This window comes from Accipiter gentilis, chromosome 24 (assembly GCF_929443795.1).
Source record: "Accipiter gentilis chromosome 24, bAccGen1.1, whole genome shotgun sequence".
NCBI classification, from domain to species: Eukaryota; Metazoa; Chordata; class Aves; order Accipitriformes; family Accipitridae; genus Astur; species Astur gentilis.
The window spans coordinates 17,719,662-17,739,267 of record NC_064903.1 but is presented as its reverse complement, the minus strand read 5'-3'; the positions used below and the strand labels follow the sequence as shown (position 1 = coordinate 17,739,267).

At 51.2% G+C, this 19,606-nt stretch overlaps 1 protein-coding gene across 2 annotated transcripts in view; it reads right to left on the bottom strand.

Moving 5' to 3' along the window:
- Positions 1 to 19,606, bottom strand: part of PCDH19 (protocadherin 19) — a 54,739-nt gene that overhangs the window by 16,115 nt on the left and 19,018 nt on the right. Inside the window, exons 3-4 of one of the 2 annotated variants that reach the window (XM_049827926.1) lie at positions 10,433 to 10,491; positions 7,224 to 7,396 (exon numbers count right to left, since the gene is read on the bottom strand). In XM_049827926.1, coding sequence (XP_049683883.1) covers positions 7,224 to 7,396; positions 10,433 to 10,491 — 232 coding nt within the window. The remainder of the gene's footprint in view (positions 1 to 7,223; positions 7,397 to 10,432; positions 10,492 to 19,606) is intronic. The other variant, XM_049827927.1, reaches the window with a different exon arrangement.

Sequence of the window (19,606 nt, the reverse complement as noted above, 5' to 3'; positions counted from 1 at the left end):
GTCGCTCAAGTTACATAAGTCACCTGTTGTTTAGTCAATCTGGCAATTTTAATTAGAATAAATTTTTATGATTCCTCTTTGCAACACTTAGAGCTGCTCTGCCACCAGAATGCCGAGATGTCTGTAAATTATGCGGGCTCCAATCACATCTTTTTTTGCTGTTTTAATTACAGTAACATTGCAGCATTAATCATGTAAGCCTCTGTTAAACAAGTAACAGCCATCCTCCATCATAATTAAAAAGAAAGGCCAAGCAAACAGGAGCCTTGGAGTTTACCATATTTCCTCTGAAAATTGTATTTTAACTTAAGAGTTTCACAAACAGTAGTTTTATTTGGCTCTAATTAGTGTTGTGAAGGAAACACCAAAAGGTTAATAAGAGATGGTTAGTTCGTAATGCAAGTTTCCCGGTGCCAGCCCCAGCAGTTCAGTCTGTTTTCAGAGTCATTAACGATGTAGATTGATTACAGGAGGAGATCAGGAAGTGCTGGCTTGCTGCGTTAGCAGAAGGTTTGGTTTTATTCATATACCTTCCCTACTGTTAAATATGATGGCCATTACCTTGACCATTTTGCTAGTCTTAACTGCTGTGAGACAGAAAGTGTTAATGGTTTCCTTAGAGGTTACTGGCAAAGGGAAAAAAAAAAAAGTTCACGTGAGCCTTTTTTTGGCTTGTTTATAAGGGAAAAGGAAGCTGCAATCTTAACTGGACTGTTTATTTATCTTAGAAATATTTGAAAACCCAAGTATTGTGTAGTGGTTTTGGAAAAGGATGCTTCGGGAGAGGCAGGGTTAGCACCGCCCCGTCCTTCAGCTGAACCCTGACAAAGATCTTCTCTGTGAACCTTCTGCTTGGGCTGGAGGTTAGGAGCAGTTAATAAAACCAAGCAGAAATAGAAGCTGAAGCTCTCTAATCAGAAATATCACTTGTTCGCATCTCCTATAAATTGCTCTCCAGCCACCCAGCAAAAATATGGGTAAGCAATAACTAAATTTGACAAAATCTCATTAAAAAGTACAATAAAACACTAGAAACCCTCCAACTTTCTGGGTTGATCCTTCATCCATTACAAACCTACACAACAGGGCACAGATCCAAGTTTTAATTTTCCTCTCGAAGTTGCCAAAATGTTCACATCTGGTGAGTGTTTTCTGTGCTGGGATGGAAAGGAATTGAGGATCTAAAGGTTGTAACTCCTGTGACCCTGGACTGAGTAACTTCAGTGATGGAGACACTGCAAGAATTATCTTTGATGGAAGGAACCTGAAAACTGATGAAAGAGCGCCAGGAACGTGGGATATACGATAATGCTTCTTCTGCAAACAAAGGGGGTTACACATCTGTTTGTTATTTAGTTCTGCTATTGCAGAAAGGGGTTGGCGTTCCTTTCTCGCTGTGGATATGACTTCAGTGTCACCCCTGTCCCACCACCAGCTTCCAGCAAGGACTTCTCCAAGCTGCGCTCCACGCTACAGAGCTACGGAAGAAGCAACGCGAGGGATCTGTCCGTGCCAGCCGGGGTGTCTGTGCGTGGACTAAACCCCCCCAGAGCGAGCGCTGCCCTGCTCCGCTGCGACGCGACGCGGCGGTGGAGGAAGCTGAGCCCCTCCGTGGGGCAGCCGGACCCGCTGCCCACCTCTGCCTGTCCACATCGCCCACTGAAGATGGAGCGAAGGACCGCATACCCGGCAACAATAAGGGTCATCCTGAAGAGAGACTTGTCAGCCTGAGCGCTTGACAGCTTTTTTCCCAGTTACAATTACATGCGCTGGTCTAATGAAAGATATTACGTCCCGCTGCGAGCCTGGTTGGGCAACGTTAGCAGGAGCGGGCGCTGGGGGAGGATGGAGAGCGTGTACAAAAGCATCGGTAACCACCACGCAGCCAGCCACGAGCTGACTTAGATGCTCAATACATAATCATTTAAAAGCAGAGTAAGCGTAAGACAATCAACTCCTCTTCCCAAAGCCCAGCTTACCCGCTCATCAGAAAAATCCTTCGCTGGGAGTTCAAAGTACTGTGAGAAGCTGACTGCTCCCTCCAGGCTGGCCACTGCAGGAGCACCACTGAGCTCACTGAGGCTGCTTTACTGAGAGATCCAGGCAATAATACAGAAATCAGAAGAGCTGTAATAATTGACATTGCCCTGTAAAGAAAGCTTACAGCGTTTATCCATCTTAAGGGATGTGCTGTCACTCGCATATGAATGTTATACTTTATGTCTTGTGCTAGATAGAAATACAAGAAAGTAGGTATTTTTCTTAATTTGTAGAAACTTCCAGAGAAATGCAGCTGTATTCCCAGCCTCCAAAGCCCTGGAATGTGTCACTTAGGTCTTCATGTACATACAACTTTACAGAAAGGCTTTTCTGCAGACTAAAAGGGAGTTGCAGGTGGAACGACTGCTGGAAATCAGCTTAAAAAAATCAACAGTTTCTAATACCTGTGTTTGCCTGCAGTTAATACCATTAGCCATGTTCTCAATTCACGACTGACATGCACCCAGGTACTATGGAGATGAGCATAAGAACCAATTGGAATACTCTAGATAAAACCTGATCCCCTAAATGATGATGTATCTGAATAATTTGGGATGCAACCAGCAAGAAAAGTTTCAGTGAATATCATGTGCCCAGCTCTCCTTCACATCCAAGCCTATTTCTATATTGTGCAGTAGTATAAAGAAGACTTAACGTAAGCATTTAAATATAACCCATTTCTGTTCAAAGAGCCCTTCGTCTTGCTGGAGTTTATGAGACTCAGACACAATTAAACCACCTATGTGAGTGACGTTACTCAAATGTGGAAATGTATGCAGGATCAGGTCTTTCCAGATGACATTTCACGCCAACCTTTACTGCTGATCTGGCACCAGAAAAATGGAAGTGATGCTTTTAGAAGCAATTCTCTGTAGAGACATATTACTGACATTGCTTAAAAACCCTCTCACTTTGATTTTAAAGCTTTTTCACTATTTTATGGCTGTGGTGACTATTTCTAACACTGGCTTTTTTATGATTAGTGTGTGTTTATTATTTTCATAGTTTCTTTTGGATTCTATTTTTATCTCAAACAGCAAATCTCTGCTTCATTGGGCCAACAATTTTCCTTCTATAACTGATGGTAAAAATACTGGCCGGCACTGGGAATTAAGATAAGGTGAAATCTGTTGCTTCTAACATTAGAAACACATATTTGAAATAGTTCCTTTCTGATTTCTATGCTGGCAAGAGCTCCTACGACTTACAGAGTACGAGTATGGCTCTGGCTCAAGGCAAGGTGAAAAAGGTAATAGAAAACATTTAAGCAGATCTAGGTGCCTGTATACATCCACACAAAGAAAACAAACCAAACCTGCACAAACACTACGTTTGGAAGAGGGCAAAGGGATTTAAAAAAAAAAAAAAAAAAAGTCCCAGTATGAGCAAAACCAAGGGAGGAATAACTACCTGAATCACAAAACAGAGTATCTAGCCTCAAAGATGCTAATTCAGGTCCTGAGGGATCTAATCAACCTCTTTGTTGAAGTAAAGATAAAACTTTTTGACAGCAAATGCTTTCTGATAAAATGGAATTTTCAATTACCCTGTGAAACATCTGGTCCATGCTGCCATTTCCTGGGAAAAGCACTGCCATGCTCTGCGGTGTTGGAAAACATTTCACGCTGAGACTTCCCCAAGTTGCTGGGAGGAACAGGCGCCAGAAGCTTCAAACCCGACGGCAAAGCTCCCGCAGCCGCCGGCATCTCCCACCGCTGTCCCACGGAGGCGATGCCGACGGCGGGTCTCCCGCCCGGCACCACGGCGCAGTTTCCTTGCTGGAAACCCAAAGGGATGCCAGGATTTGCCCCTATCTTCCAACAGACTTCTCCAGCCATCCCAAAACATCGCTGAGATCTGACAGACACCTCAAACCCTCCCTTTCTCAAACCAATCCGCGTGGAAGTTCAGCTGAGGACGCCGTTAGGAAAGGAGCGCGTATAAACTTCTAGCAGCGCTTAACACCTCCACAAATAAACACACAATTAAATCGCGAAAGGTGGAGCGGGTGCCGGTGCCCGCCTTCCTCAGCGTCCCATTTGGTATCAATTAGCAGGGGAAGGAAAACAATTCTGGGTGATAATGAACTCCAAATTGGGTACATATTAGAGCAATTAAAGCCATCTTTTCAACTGATGAATTTGTAATCAATAATTAAGATCCTGAGGTAAAGAGGGACTGGGCAGAAGTCCTACTCCCAAAATAAGCCATGTGGCTGAGCTCCAGGCGGTATTTTGATGACCTGCTCCTGCCCACTAAAGCTCAACACCCTTCACACTAGTTTGCCTTTTTCCTGGAAATGTAGGTCATTTCCAAAGGAAGAGAAAAGGCTCCTGCCAGCGGGACTGGCATCTGCTGTCACTCCCACCCAAGAGTGGTACCGGGGCAGTGAAGGGGTAGAGGGCCCGGAGGCCACCCGAGCGTCTGCAGCAAGTCCCCGGTGCTCCCGTGGCCACGTACTCACCGCCAGCGCCGGGCTCAAGCACTGGTTTAAGAACACTAAAGGAGGTTGGAGCCATCCGTGCCTACCCCACGCCTACCTCTTTCTCTAGGAAATCCAGCATCTCAGTAGGCAAAGGCTGGTCAGACAGGTCCACGCTAACCTCCCAGTGCCACCACAGAGGAATTGTCTTCTACCCCTGAGCTGCAAGGGTTTCTGCCAGCCAGCATCTTGCCTCGGCAGGTCCAGGATTAGCCACCAAGCAGATAAAGACTCCTGAATTATCTGGACGAAGTCAGAGTTGGCCACGCACGAAGGGCTCGTGGTGTTACAAGCCGAGGTCCAAGCGCAGCAGAGCCTGGCCGTGGGAGCACCTCGCCGGGCTCCCAGGCAGATCGTTAGCATTGACGAGCAAACTCCGATGACTCTCCCAGCGCATCTCTCTGGGATGGCGTGAGACGCAGTTTGGGCAGGGATGGCGAGCGAAGGCAAAGCACGGGGACGCGAGCTGCCGGGCTGCCCTTCGGCCACGGACCGCGTGCTCGGGGCAGTGGTCAGCCCACGGGTCCTGTGCATCCTTGGCACTGAAATCGTTGTGTTTCCTCCCCGCCCTGCCGCTCTGACCCAAAACTGGGTAAAAATTACCATGCCAAAACCATCACTTTAATCATGCGGGAACCGCTGTTATCACCATCATCTCAGCGTCTTGATTGTCCTGATTATTTTCTGCAGTCCCTGCTTGACAAATCAGCTCAGAAAATATTCTCTTTAACCTTTTTTTCAGCTTCTGTGACAGTAACTGCTAACATCCCTGCCTGTGCTGGTCCTCTCATTGTCCCACAAACACCTCAATAACCTCGCAGGCGAGTTTCCCCTGGGTGACCCGCACCGTGGGTCCCACAGGACAGGAGAGCTGGTCCCCCCCCGGCACAGCTCCCTGCCTGCAGGTCCCGCTGCACGGCAATGCAGCACTGGGATGCTGGTTTCCTCCCAGAACTAAACCAAAGCCAAGAACACCAACCCCCTGGCCATCGCGGGACTGGGAGCCAGACACACGGGTTGCCTTTGGAAGTTGCTTTCTGGAAATAGTCGTGATTTTTGGGGGGTATTTTACATGCAGTGAGGAGTTCGTGTTGCAGTGGATTGAACCGTATTTATATCCATCTGAGTCCTCCGACGAGCTCTGCCTCCAACTCATCCTCTTTAACTTATTTGCATTGTTATCTGGTGCACAACAGAACCAGCACGCAGACTTATCAGAAATGTAATCTCTGTAAAACCCTATCTGCAGTCCATTGAGATTGTTGTTTTTGCCGAAGAAATGTGACAAAAAATTAACAGATGTTGCTCAGACCATTCAACGGGATGGGAATCAATTATGAACATTTTTGCTCCTACAGTCATCCCTTCCTGCAAACGCATCTTAGGAAACCCTCTCCTGATCGAAATGAAAAAGCAGTTCTTTGTAATAGAAGAATAATAAATGATAGCTATCAGCCTGCATTCTCTGACACGGTGCTGGTCCGCAGAGAATTAAACTGCCACTGTACAGTTATATAAATGTTTAATTTTTTTCATCTTTGGCCACAGTAGGGTTGTCTGGAAATACATTATCGCTGCGGATGCCATCCCTCTCCAATTAGCGTGCCTGGCAGCGTGGAATGGGTAGGTGACCTCCACGTTCCCCTACTCGCGGAGTCTTACAGGGTTAACTATGGCCATTTAACAGACTCTATCGAGAATTAATACAGCGATCAGCTTCTCTCCAGAAAAAAAACACATTCGGCGGCGCAGATGGCAAGAACTCTCTCTCCCCGGTTTGACTCTTTTATGACAGCAAAACAAAGGCTTTTAATGATGTTTACCATGAATTGAATTAAACAGCTGAAGACCAGTTCATAATCACAGCATTTTGTTTTCGTATCCTTAAGTCTTTTAGCAGTGGGGCTTCCAGTTGAGCCTCAGCTACAGCTTATCTCAAGATATAGCCAAGCGCCCCGAGGCTCCCCTGCGCCGGAGCACCAAACCGCATTCAGGCTTCTTAATTGAAAAAGACAGGATGTTTGCATAGGATGTTTGCATCCGTCAGACATTAAAAGCGACACTCGTGCCCAAGTACAAACGACAGCTTGGGCTCGGCTGAACTCTCCGACTTCTTTCCTCTAGCTAACACCGGTCTGGTTTCGGAGCAGGACTTCATCCCTGCACGTGGGGACGTGTAAGAGCTGAAACCCTGCCGCCTATTCGGGGGGGAAAAGATGCAAACCCTCGCCCACTGGCCTGAGCGAATCCCTCGCGGGATGCCTGACTAATTGCCTACACGCTCCGCCGACCTTTTGGAAAAGTTGCCCGGACGGCGCCTGCGTACGAGCTCCAGAGACGGTGAGCGGAGCGCGCGGGGTAGGGCGCACCGTCTGCGCTCCGGAGGGGAACGCCGGCAGGGACCGGCCCCGGTAATTCCGGCCCTAATCCCAACTCCACCGCTGTCAGGCAGATGCTCGGGGCTTTGGGTTTTCTGCCTGTGAGAGAGAGGATAATCCCAACCGCTCGCTTACCTGACAGGCGCGGCGTGAAGATTAATTTCTATCTAGCCAGCACTCTGACGACGTACAGCGTTATCCCCAGCGAGCGCTAAGCATCCTCATCGTGCGCCCACCGAGGCAGCACCACAGGCACCGCGTGGGGTGTGAGGGGGGTCGGGAGGGCGGCGGGGCGCCCCCCGGGGCGCGTGGCGGTGGCTCACCTTGCTCGGGGCCCTGGGACCCCATGGAGGGGACGCTGGTGTTCAGCACGTCGTTGACGGCCGTGTCGCAGTACAGGCCCCGCTGCACGTCGTGCTCGCTGTCCGTCTGGTCGCTCTCCTCGTGGCCGCTGTCCTTCAGACTGTTCCCCTCCAAGTCCTTGAACGTGGAGCTGCTGGGGGAGACAGAGCCGTGATTTACAGGGTGGGAACAAAGCCACCCCGGCACCCCACGGCACTGCAGGGAGACCTGCAGGGACGGGAAGGTCCCCCGCCGTCCCCAGCACCCGGTCGCAGGGTTGGGACTTCTCCCCCAGCACGGAGAGCTGGGAAAAGGGGCTGGGGGGGGGGGGGGGTGCATCCTCTGCTCAGCACCCCAAAACACAGCATCCAGCCTGCACCGCCTTGCAGGCTGCTGCTGCCCCTGGGTGCGGTGTGAGGCTGAGGGTCAGGCTGCTGTGGGTATTCTGGAAGCTGAGAGCGAAGCAGGACTTGAAAATAAAATTTAAAAAACATACATTAAATGAGCTGTTTCTATAACCAGGCTCTCTCAAGTCCTATTACCTCACATTGAAGTCACACAGGAACTAAAGCCTGATCTTTTAGGTTATAGGCCAAATCTTAATCGCTTAAAGTTTGAAAAGAAAAGTCTTCCTGGAAACGGGAATTTCTTTTCATGATGGCAATGCCATTCTTATTTTTAAAAATAACCCGGTGATTCTGGGTCCAATTCCACGCAGCTTTAAGGAGATGTGATACACGGTCGAACTCCTTGACATCCCCTGCAAGCGCAGCCACTGCTGGGTTTGGACCCGAGGGCTGAGCTGCTCCCAAATCTCCCCCAAGGGCTGAGCAGCTCCATCGCCCCACGGCACCCAGCTCCTCGGCTGGAGGGACAGAAGAGTTTCATTTCTGGCTGCACTGGGGATCCTTCTGCTGCTCCCCGATGCCCCGTGAGGGGTGATGCCCCAGGACACCCGGCCGCAGCGAGCCGCAGGGATGTCTTGAGTCTTGAGATGCTCCTGCCCCGGGTGGCACGGCCATCGGGGCGTCCCTGGGGTCACCCACCCTGTGCCTCCTTCGACACCCAGGGCGTGGGACGTCTGCACCCACTGGGGGGGGGGACCCGCCTGCACCCAGGGCACCAAACTTTTTCGCTGGCTGATTTGGTGTGAAATGTCGGTGGAAGAAGGGGCCTGGGCTTCAAAGCCCCGAAGAGCTGGAGATTTTCATTACTTTGAAAAGCCCTTTTGCGTCTCCACGGAAACCAAACAGACCACCTACCATCTGATGCTTTGCAAAAGCACGCGAGGGGGGAGCTCTGAAATACATATAAATTGGTAAACCTTCAAACATTACCTTTTAAATAAAGATGTCCCTGTTGAAGCCACTGACTTTGATTCCAGGCGACATCAAAGAATTTTAAGTTAAGAAAGCACTACAAATCTACAATTCATTTGTGTGCGCGTAGATGAGCGAGAGAGGCAGGCAGACAACACAGGAAAAGTACAAATAGATTAATTAAAGTGCTGGATTTGAGGAGATTCACTCACCAAAGATAGAAGAGCTACAACATCTTCATAAAGGCAAAGGATGAAAATGATGCCACAGTATGTTACAGAAAATATTTTTTGTTCTTAGATGTCTGCACAGCGTTCCCAGCACCCGTTGTACTTAAGATACAAGACAAAGGTAGAAAGCGAGGGGAAACGCTGTCCTACACAGAGCTGCTGTTCATAATGCGCAAGCAACCCGTGTTACAACGCATTTATCTTCCCCGCAGTGAACCAGACCGTAATGCAGCAGCCACACGACATGTTTCCGCGGCTGACACTTCTCTAAAGGATGGGCAGGTCTCACGGAATCGGCAGCAGCAGCATTTCCCAAACAATGCAACCACGGAGTGAGCCCTGCTGCGGCGGGCGGGAGCACTGTTTCCCTTTATCTTAGGTGTGAACGAGGAAAGATTAATAGATTGGGTTTTTTTTTTTTTTCAGTATGCCTGGAGACTCTCTGGCGAGGAGCGGCGTGGCGCAGGCAAGCCATCTCTCTCGCAATTGCATTAGCATCGTTAAACATCACGAGCCAGGCAGGCAAATACACCTGCCCTTCGCTAGCTGAACCCTGTTACTGCTTAAACAATGCGCTCGCAGCTCCCTTTCTCCTTATATTTTTAAGATGTAAACAAATGGGATCTCAGCCAGGCAGATAATTGGATATTTTTACTGCTCAGATCAGATCTCAGCAGTTCAGGGCCGGCTCCTGCTCTCCGTTCCACCCCTGCTATCGCCACGGCTTCTGCAGAGCCCCCGGGCACAACCCCGCCGGCCACGGCCACGGCCACGGCCACGGCCACGGCTTGTTCGCCGCGCGCCTCGGCCGGTCCCCGGGGAGAAGAGGGGAGGTGGGCAAAGAGCTGCCGGCCACCTCCCGCGCCCACATCCTTACGTGGCGGCCTCCTGACGAGTATTGATGTGCTGTGTCAGCGCCTTTCCCTGCCTCGCCAAGAGCCGGGGAGGCAGAGGCAAGCCTGGCCACCCGCCCCACGGGGCGATGCTCACCTCTAGTTTAACACAATCCACTGGGGTTCAACCGGATAATCTCGGCGTTAACCTCCCCGAGACATCCCTTCGCCACTGCTAAGCTCTGAGGATGCCAGTACTTTACCCAAAGGGTTAAATTCCCCCAAGGGTAATTACCAGGTTTCAACTGAAGTGATGATTTCCTTTTTACCCATGGAAGAAAAAAGCCTAGCAAAGTGCTGTTTTGCCTCGGCATTCGAACTGGAACGGTGAGCGTGTATCCAACCCAATTACCTGCCCCCAAACGAGATTTTTTTTTTTTTTTTCCTTTTCCTGCACCTCACATGGGAGGGAGATCTCACCATCCAAATCTATCATTTTATTCCTGTGCATTCAAATAGAATAAACTCTATGAATTCGAAAGTTGTCAGGGTAACAGCACTCCACCTAATTCACTGCAACTTCCCGGTGCGAAGGAGCCAAAGAGAAGGAAAAAAGACTTTCCTTTATTGCAAACCGAGAGCAATGGGGCTTAATAGGAACTAAATACTATTTTTAAAATCAAATGATTACTCTTGAAACGTTTTGCATATTAAAAAAAGCAAATAGTATATAACGCAGTAAGGAAGAACATTAAATAATCAGGATTTGGCTGGGCAAAGCCAAGCGCTTTCAAGCAAGCCTACGTACCTTTTTATTAAATGAGCTCTGCTGTTCACGTAGTTGGAATCAAAGGAGTAGTTTTCAGTCTGGAAGGAGGAAAAGAAAAAGGAGATGGTTACAAGTCTGATTTCCCCACGTCTGGGAACAGCCAGGTTTGCAGGGCCAGGACAAAAGCCAGCAGCAAACCCCACGGCAGGGAAGGAGCATCCCGGCACGGGACAGACCCCAGCGAGCGGGACGGAGCCGGGCGCAGAAAACTCCGGTCCCTGTCGGTCTTTCCACCAGCTTTCACCAAAAAAAAAGGCTGGCTGGTGACCACAGAACAATTTGCAGAGAAGAAACAATGTGACTACGCTCTGTTACAGAACTAATTGCTTTTAATTCCCTGATGGACTCAGTTCTGTGTGTGTCAATTTGACTGAAAGTTCAAAAGGTATTTTTCTTATTAGTGTATAATTAACATGTTAAAATATTTATTGCATAGATATGTAAATGCCAGCAAGGTAATCCCCTGCCGGAGAATTTAATGCGGGCACTTTTCTTTGTTTTACATCATTTCATTTGCAGAGACAGTGGGCTCTGTTATTAATAAAAAAGCAAACAATGGGTGACATGCTTAAAAGTTGGAGGGGAGTGAAACCAGGGGAGAAAAGTCAATGGATTTGCCACTTGCAAGCAAAGCCCACTAACTCGCTCTGCACTTGAAACACCGTCTTTTAACCTCAGATTACAGAGCCCTGGCTTTCTGGTGCTTGCAGCCGGTAAGGAACCACAGACGGTAGGGAAGAGGTGGCGGTGGGAGCCGTGGGGTGGGACGTGGTGGGACGCGGTGGGCGCTGCGTGGCGGGACACGGTGGGCGCTGCACGGTGGGACGTGGTAGGAGCTGCTCGGGGGGATGCAGCGGCGGTTGCAGGGTGGGATGTGTGGGAGCTGCAGGGTGGGATACGGTGGGAGCTGGGCAGTGGGATGCAGCGGCGGTTGCACGGTGGGATGCGGTGGGAGATGCGTGGTGAGTCACAGTGGAAGCCGTGTGGTGGGACACGCTGGGATCTGCATGGCCTTGGGCAGGATCCTTCCTGGGCTCCAGGGCCCCACAAGCACGCGGGTCTCTGGATGAGTCGGGCACCCCAGTCCATCCACCCACCCACCCACCCAAAGTGTCCCCAGATCTGCAGAGGGATCCCACCTGGGCTCCCACCAGCATCACCCCTGGCCCGGGGGACGCTCCTTGCCCCCTCCAGGCACCCTGGGCGGCAGAAGGGACAGATTCTGCTCTTCCCCCCTTCCTCTGGGCTGACGGCAGCATCGTCCCGGGACGGGAGCGGGGACAGCCCCGTCCTGCCTCCTCCCTGCCGCGGCTCCTCCTCGACCCGGCCTCGTGGCCGTTCTCCTTCCCAAAGAGCCTCTCTGGGATACTATGGCCTGTTTTTACGGCAATTATGAACATGGTAAAAATAAATGCATGCATCTTTAATGTCTCAATAAATAAAGGAAAGCAGAGTCTGCTGCTAACGTAATCACAATGGCAGGATGCAGGGAGCGGGGCGGCTGCAGCAGAGCCGAATGCGAAATCCAATCGTACCCCGGCAGAGGTTACGCTGCTCTGCCAAGATAATAAAGCAAAGGCAGCATTGGTTAAGTGTGACCTTTTCTGAAATACAGCACAATATCTAATTTACCAAACAGGAACCTCCCAGAGAGAAACATGCAAGGAGCTGCGAGCCGGGGGAGTTGGCCTAGCACTCAGCACAGCTCGGTTATTACTTTCACATAGTAATTACTGCTGGAGACTCACGCAGGAGATTTACTGCACAAACTACTCGTCCCTGCAGTTCCTGCATCCTCGGTCCTGCAGGACGACTTTGATGGTTAGAGCTCGGGAGGAAACGGACACGTGTATTTTTAAAATACACGACGCTCGAGACTTTAAATGCCACGGAAAATGCCTGCTCCTGTGTTTATCCATCAATCCTGGTGCTGCCATCCCAGGAGGAGGGGTGCCACCCCACGGCACGTCCCTCCCCAGCAGTCCCGCAGGAGATCCCAGCCCCGCGAATGGGCTCTGAGGGCAGCCGGGATCGGAGCCAGTTTCGGAGCGGTCCCCACTCGGCGGGGAGCCCCCTCCGTCACTCTGTGGGAACATCCAGACAGCCCAGAGCCTCAGCCGGCTCCGTCCCCGCGTCCCCAGCCCCTCTGCTGCGCCCAAAAACAGCGTGAGACCCCCTGCGCCCACCGCTACCTCCACCAGCTTCATCCCTGGATGTGCGCATCTCAGCCCTGGGAAAAGCAGGAGAGGAACGGGCGGGTGGGAGGACCCAGAGAGCCAATTTCAATATATACAGGTACATCACGGAGCTTTAAAATACTCAAAGCGCCGACACGGCGTGGCCCGGGCTTCAGGGACCAAGGGATACCCAGGGCCATCCGCAGGGAACGCTCGACCAGTGCCACCGAAATCCCACCGCAGGCTGCGAAAACGCCACGCGTGCTGCCATCGCATCTCCCGCCGCAGCCCAGGTACAGACCTGACGCTAAATCCCCCTCTGACCGACACCACAGCGAGCTTTGCTATTGATTTCTGACCCCAAAAAGATGATCAAATCCTGGCTCAACTGAAATCATTCACCAAGGAGCAAATTCCCCATGATTTCCGTTTGATGGACTGGAGTAACGTCCCTCCCACGCGGACTCCCTGGTCCACGTGTCCCCCTTGCTCGGGATGCTCTGCACCGCATCCATCACTAATGCAACCCCGTAAATCCACACGCAAGCGAGCGGGTTCCCGCGGGGTCGGTCACAGCATCCGTTCCCAGGCTTCGAATCCCCCGCGCCACCGAGAGCAGCACAACTAATGCTAATTACTTCCAGATTTTAGCCCGAAAAAATAAAAAAAAAAGGGGAGTGACACAGCCACAAGGATGGGAAATCTGGGAAAAGGGAGTGACACAGCCACAAGGATGGGAAATCTGGGAAAAGGGAGTGACACAGCCACAAGGATGGGAAATCTGGGAAATCTGCTTCCTGGGGCTGGGATTTTACACCCTCGGCGAGAGCTGCCTGCCCTGCCCGCGCCGGCACACTCCCGCTGGTGCACGAGGCAGCCCAGCAGTTTACGAGACCTCTCCTCAGCCGTGGGATTATCCGTCAAGGTTATCTCCAAGCAGGCTAGGGGATCAAAACAGAAAAATAAAAAAGAAATGAGATTTTTCATGGAGAAGGGCTGCTTTATAGCTTGCATTATTCAATCGAAGATCACTTGATTTAATTCTAGTTCATCCTGCGAATTGCAATCACTTACAAACAGAGGCAAAACGACAGGGAAGGAGAACGTCTCCGACGTGTCAACATTTTAATTGGGAAAGGATCCACTCCCTCTCTTAATGAGGCCCAAAGAACAAAGTCGAAGCACAAAAAAGAGGGAAAAGGTAAGGCTGGCAGGCGCCGATGAAAGTGTGCTCTTCATAAAGTGCATCATCGAGAGGGCAGCCCTCATCTTCTTCATTATTTTGGCAGAAGCAAACAAACCGTTACTTTCTCGCTGATCGGCATCGGCGCTGTAGAAATCAAAGGGGAGCCCAGCCTCGAGCCCGGCCTCTCCTTCCATATCCAGAGCCAGGTACGGCAAGGACCTCCCGAACGGCGCTGCCAATTCTTATCTCCTCCTCATCGTGACACGAACGAAGGATGCTCACGCGCGTCAGGATCAGACCCTCAGCCTCCGTGCTATGAATAAACAATACATTCAAGACATCGGGAAGTGCTGAATAACACCTAGCATAAAGTCTGTGGTCTCAGCCTGCATTTCTCTCCCAGGAGAAAAACCCTGTTGTCCTCTGGGCTCAGGATTTGCTTTCCAGATGCAGGCATGGTGGTGTCAATGCCATCAAAGAGAGAGCCCTGGCTCAGCATGCAGCTTACCAGTGCCTAATTTGAAAAATGCTTTTAACTGCTGCCTTAGCAACACAAATATAAATATAACAACAGACACACTCGGAATCGAGCAATCAGCAGGGAAATTTGAAACTTTTTTTTTTTTTTTTTCCCCCAGCGGTTGCTTTCAGTTGAGGACTGCCAATTCCATTAAATTTAAAAAAAAAGATGTACAAACGTCAGTACAACTCTTCTTGACCTGGACATTGCGGGGGGGGGTGACTTCCGCATTAGCAAAAGGTCCGTTAGCAACAGGGCACTGCTCTAACGACTGCTCACTCTCTGCCTTAGAAACAGAAATAAACCCCGGAGGATCCAAAGGCGGTTTAAGGGCAATTAACGCAAGCGCCAGCGGAAGGGTCAGCGGGCTGTGGCGACGCCGGGCACGACCACCACTGTGGACTGATGGAGAAATAGAGGATGCTGGCCGGGGTCGGTCCCCGGGGCGGGGGGGATCTGTCTTGAGCCGTGCCGGGAGGCTCGGATCAGCGCAGCCGCGTCCCTGCCAGCCTGCCCGCCTCGGAGCAGATGCCCAGAATCTGGCTTTTTCTCACTCTTCCCTCTTTTCAGCTATTTCAAATGTGGTTGTTTTTTTTTCAAACCAAACTCCACGGAGGTGAAAATCCAGTTTTCTCCGCTGTGTCTGGTTCCAGGCTCTTGACGGAGGGTTTGGCTCCTCGGTCTGCACATCAGCCCCCCAGCAAAGTCCATGGTTGTTCGAAGCTGGACCCATCTCTCCCGACCCGAAGTGACAGGTATCCGTCCCTCCGCCAGCCTCCGCCTCAGAAGATGACTCTAAAGCATCTCAACACGGGTTTTTTTGCCCTTCTTCTCACTTCAGGGTGAAAACATTTCTATCTTTCTACAAATTATTGTAAACCTGCTGCAACCTCCTGCCAAAGCATGTAGGGACCCTTCACAAAATCAGCTTCATAAAAATGACACATTTAGCGCCACTTTTTCAGGGTTATCCCTTGAGCCTTTTTTTTTCCCCTACGTGCCTTGTTAATAAAGCTTGCATGTCACCCTTTATTATTAAAAAACAAAGCGGACCTTTCTCCAAGGCTGCAATGTGCATCTCTCCTTTTGGGTTTCAGAAAATCCTCCCAAAACATGAACGGCTCCTCATCCTCTGCATCAAGCTGTACGTCTTCACCAGGAGCGCCGGTCTCCTGACCTTCCCTCCGTGCTGCAGGCATCGTCAGGGACCACAGAAATGGCAAATCGTTCCCCAAAATCCACTGGGCCTCCCCGGTGGGAAGGGCAGGGCTTGTAAGACCGCTTCTCCTGGTCCTCCTGTATCCTCGGTCCTGTTCTCCACGGGCCACTCAATCACAGGCTCCAGCATCTGCAATAAAACTGTTGCTGCCTGTTAGGAGATCTCACCAGCACTTAATTCTTATGGTTTGAACTATATTACAGGTGATATAGGACTCATGCAAATTAAATAAAACCACTCAGCTGCACTTGAGAAACAGGGAAAATTTCAAAGTAGGGACCAGGTCAAATGAAGTACGCATCAGCAATGAGGGAAAGTCATTACCATTTAGCAAGCTGCTTATTTACCCCGTGGGAAATAAATAAGTGATCTGAGACTCCTTCCCGCCGGGAGCAGGCCTGGTACGAAACGCCACCCAACACCAAAATCTAGCCCCACGGCCCCGAGAGGAACAACCAGGCTTGTCCTGATGCTCTCACCCCCAGCAACGCAGCTGGTCTCTCTCCGCACCCCGGCAGGAGACTCATCAGATCCAGCTCCGGGCTGGGAGTGGATCCCAAAGGATGGCAGGAGAAACTTTTTCCCCCGTTGTCTGTGACGCCACGTAATTAGTCCCTGCGCTACCGGCTGCTGATGAGGACGCTGCTGCCTCGGAGCATCAGTCAGAGGCCAGGACCGGTGGCTGGAGACCAATCTGGAAGAGCCCCACGGTGCCTGACCCACTTGAGGAGCTCCGCTCCTCCTTCCCCGCGCTTGCCGCCGGCTCTGCTCGGGCACCGATGGCATCTGCAACGTCTGCAACGGCGTGTGAGGGTCCTGAGCACCGCGGCCACGGCCTGGGAAGCTGCAGCAGGAGATAGACCCATCCTTCCCAGTTCCTCACTCTCCAGCATCACCACCTCCCGGCACGGTGGGTGTGAGAGATGCCAGAGCAGCGTCAGCCCAAGATTTTGGGTTAAACGCCCGCGCAAACTCTACCCAAACAGCTAGCGGTGCTTCCACCGTGGGGGAAAGTCGGCAAATGCTGACGGACACCCCAAGGAGCCCACCACCCTCTCCTCCGACGGCCAGGCTGTGCTGTGGCTCGGGGACCCCCGTGGGGTCAGGGACTTTGGGAAGGACCCGGCTGCCCACCGGTCCCCACCAGCAGCTCCAGCCGGGGCAGAGGGATGCACCTCTTCTGTGTCAACAGCCCCGGGCAAGACAGAAGGAAAACGTGAAGCAACGGGCTCTTATTAAGGAGCATTTAAGAGCCAGTCACCTGGAGGAGTTCAATAAAGGTTAAAAGGATCCGACCTCTGGCATCCCCCCGTGCAGCCATCTCCCCATGCCCAGCTCGCTGCTGAAGCCTACAATACAGGAGAGTGCAAACTGTAAACTAGCAACATAGTGTCTCTGAAAAAGTAAGTGCATTTAGCATCTGATATCGATGTTTTATAATTAGATGTAATACAGCAGATCATTTTCCTGCCCTTGATCAATGAAACCAGGGTTGGTTTTGGGGTTGGGCTTTTTTGCAGACACTCTGATTGCTGCCTGAACCAAATGGAGCGGTGCCTCGCTCGGTTCAGCAGGAACGAGCAGAGACGAGGATGTGCAAACACAGCATCCATTTAGATTTACTATCCCCGAAATATAAACAGAATATTTATTTCTGACCTTTTAAGCACTAATTCCAAATTTAATGAGGCACAATGAACATTCCTCAGAGCCAGACTCCATGGCTGCTTAACACCACCGACCCTCTAATTACTACTGCAGCTTAAATAAAGGGCATTTGGTTCTGATGGACATTATTAAGCACCGAAGGAACTGAGTCCAGCCTCCATTTTCTCTTGATGAAATAAAAAGCATTGCAGAGAAATCACTGGGAGAGTTCATCCTTTAGCATCACCCCGTTCATCAGAATGAGCAGAAGTATCAAACCAGATTGTATTACGGCGCAGGCATGCCCACTAATCCGCGCTGAACTCCTGTTCCCTCCCCAAATAAATACAGGCTTTTTTGTCTGAAAATGGATCGGAGGCAGGAGGAAAGGAGCTGCTGTGATGTGATTTCGAAAAAGGGTATAGGATTAGAAACCCAGATTGAATCCCGAGAGCGGCAACACACAATGAAGCCATAATTACACTCCTGAAAGCCACAAATAGTGTCACCCGGTTGAATTTGTCAACATATTAGAAATCTACAGTATGGTTATGAAGAGCAAAAATGCAATAATACAAAACCTGCCTTACATTCAGATGGCACCTATAACCTGAAAGCTCTTTGGTGGCCGTGGCACAGGGGTCCCTCCAGCAGCACCGGCGGGGCAGGCACCAGCTTGACACCGCTCCCATAAGATCCATCGAAAAGCAAAATACTGACCCAAAACGGGGGCATGCTTTCTCGAGGAGAGCATACAGATGCCTTCCCTGGACCGTGAGCAGCCAGGAGGCTGGCAATGCCCCAGCAGCTGCCCAGTATCCCCCCCAGGGCTGGGACAGGAGGGATTTTTGGGCAGCGGGAGAAATGCCTCTCTCCCGTGTGCCACGGCACCGAGCTCCCCGGCCCCCCAGGGCACAGCCTTCTGCACTGGGGTGCTGCCTCAAGACACCGAGGAAAATTCCCTGCGGGGATATAATAGCCAATAAACCTAATAAAAGGGGGTTTTTTCCCATCACCTATGCCTGGGACTTCCAGATGTGTGATGGATCCATGCACGCAGCTTCCAGCGTGGACTGAACCCCTCCCTAAGTAGTGCGAGAAACAATCTGGATCTAATCAGCAGTCCCAGGGTAATGGGGCATGACTTACAGATTTGTTAAAAAACCTTTCAGAACTGTCCTTTCCCTGCCTCCTGCCATTAGGAATGAAAACAAATATAACAGAGGAACCTTTTTTTAAATGTTCCCATCGCTAGGGCTAAATAAAACTCCTTGTCATTCACCTTCTGGAGCGTCAGGTCAGACCGATGAGTTTTGTAGGGAACAGGAGAAATCACAGATTTGTCACTGCAAAAAAAAAAAAAAAAGAAAAAAAGAAAAAGAAAAAACGAAAAATCATTGCAGCTGAGTTAAAAATAGCAAAGGCGTGAGATGCTGCCGCCAGCTCGTCACATCAGAGTGACGGGATGCCCGAGCGGCCGCCCCTCCAGCTGCGTCCCTGAGCATGCACAAGCCCCGGGGCTGGCGGGGGGCACGGGGGGGGTGGCACGCCGAAATGGGGCCGGGCACCGAAACGGGCAGGCTGGCTCAGTTGCCCTCCGGCCACCCTGGGGGCACCTCGCTCCGCTTCTGCATCCTGGAGGAGATGGGGACGCTCCTAAGGCACCCCAGGGCGGTGGGCGAGGGGGCTCGTGGCGGCTGCCGGAGTTTTTGCTCGCTTTGTGGCTTAGCGGGGAGAAATTCGGCTGGGGGGTACCAAGACTGGCACGGTGGCAGCACCAGCAGCAGCCGGGGAGGGCAGGATGGGCGCACAGGGAATTCAGCCCTGCCCCGCGTCTCAGTGCAAGCCCCATTTCTTCTGATTTTTGGGCAAGCAGCGAGCGTTTCCTCTATCACCTACACACCCCACGGATGTTTTCATCCTATGGCTTTGCCCGGCACATGGCCGTGCTCTAGCCACATCCAGCTCCGGAGCGAAACCTCCGCGCCAGCAGCTCCCACCTGGCTTCAGCTAAAATTCCCCAGCAATGGCGGATAATAAAACTGAGGCGAACGCTGCCCCGTGTGCTCATCGTGTTCTCATTTACATTGTTTATCTGTAATTGCATGGGAAGGTCTGCAATCAGGATAGGCTCGGCCAGCTCCCGCTCTAAGCCTCAAGGGGCTTTTGCTCACAACGAAATTATTTATCGAAACCAGTTTTCCCCTATTTTAATTTTTTTCCCTACTTGGGCGGGAAAAGACAGCCATCCAGCCCACAAAATTATCCTGCAGCCATGAGACCGACTGCAAACGTGAGCAGGACTGGCCTTCCTCCCCGCTGCCATCGCCATCCTCGGCGGCCGCGGCACCACGGGCAGAGCCCAGGGGGGACGAGCGGGATGCGAAGCCCGGCTCGGCTCAGC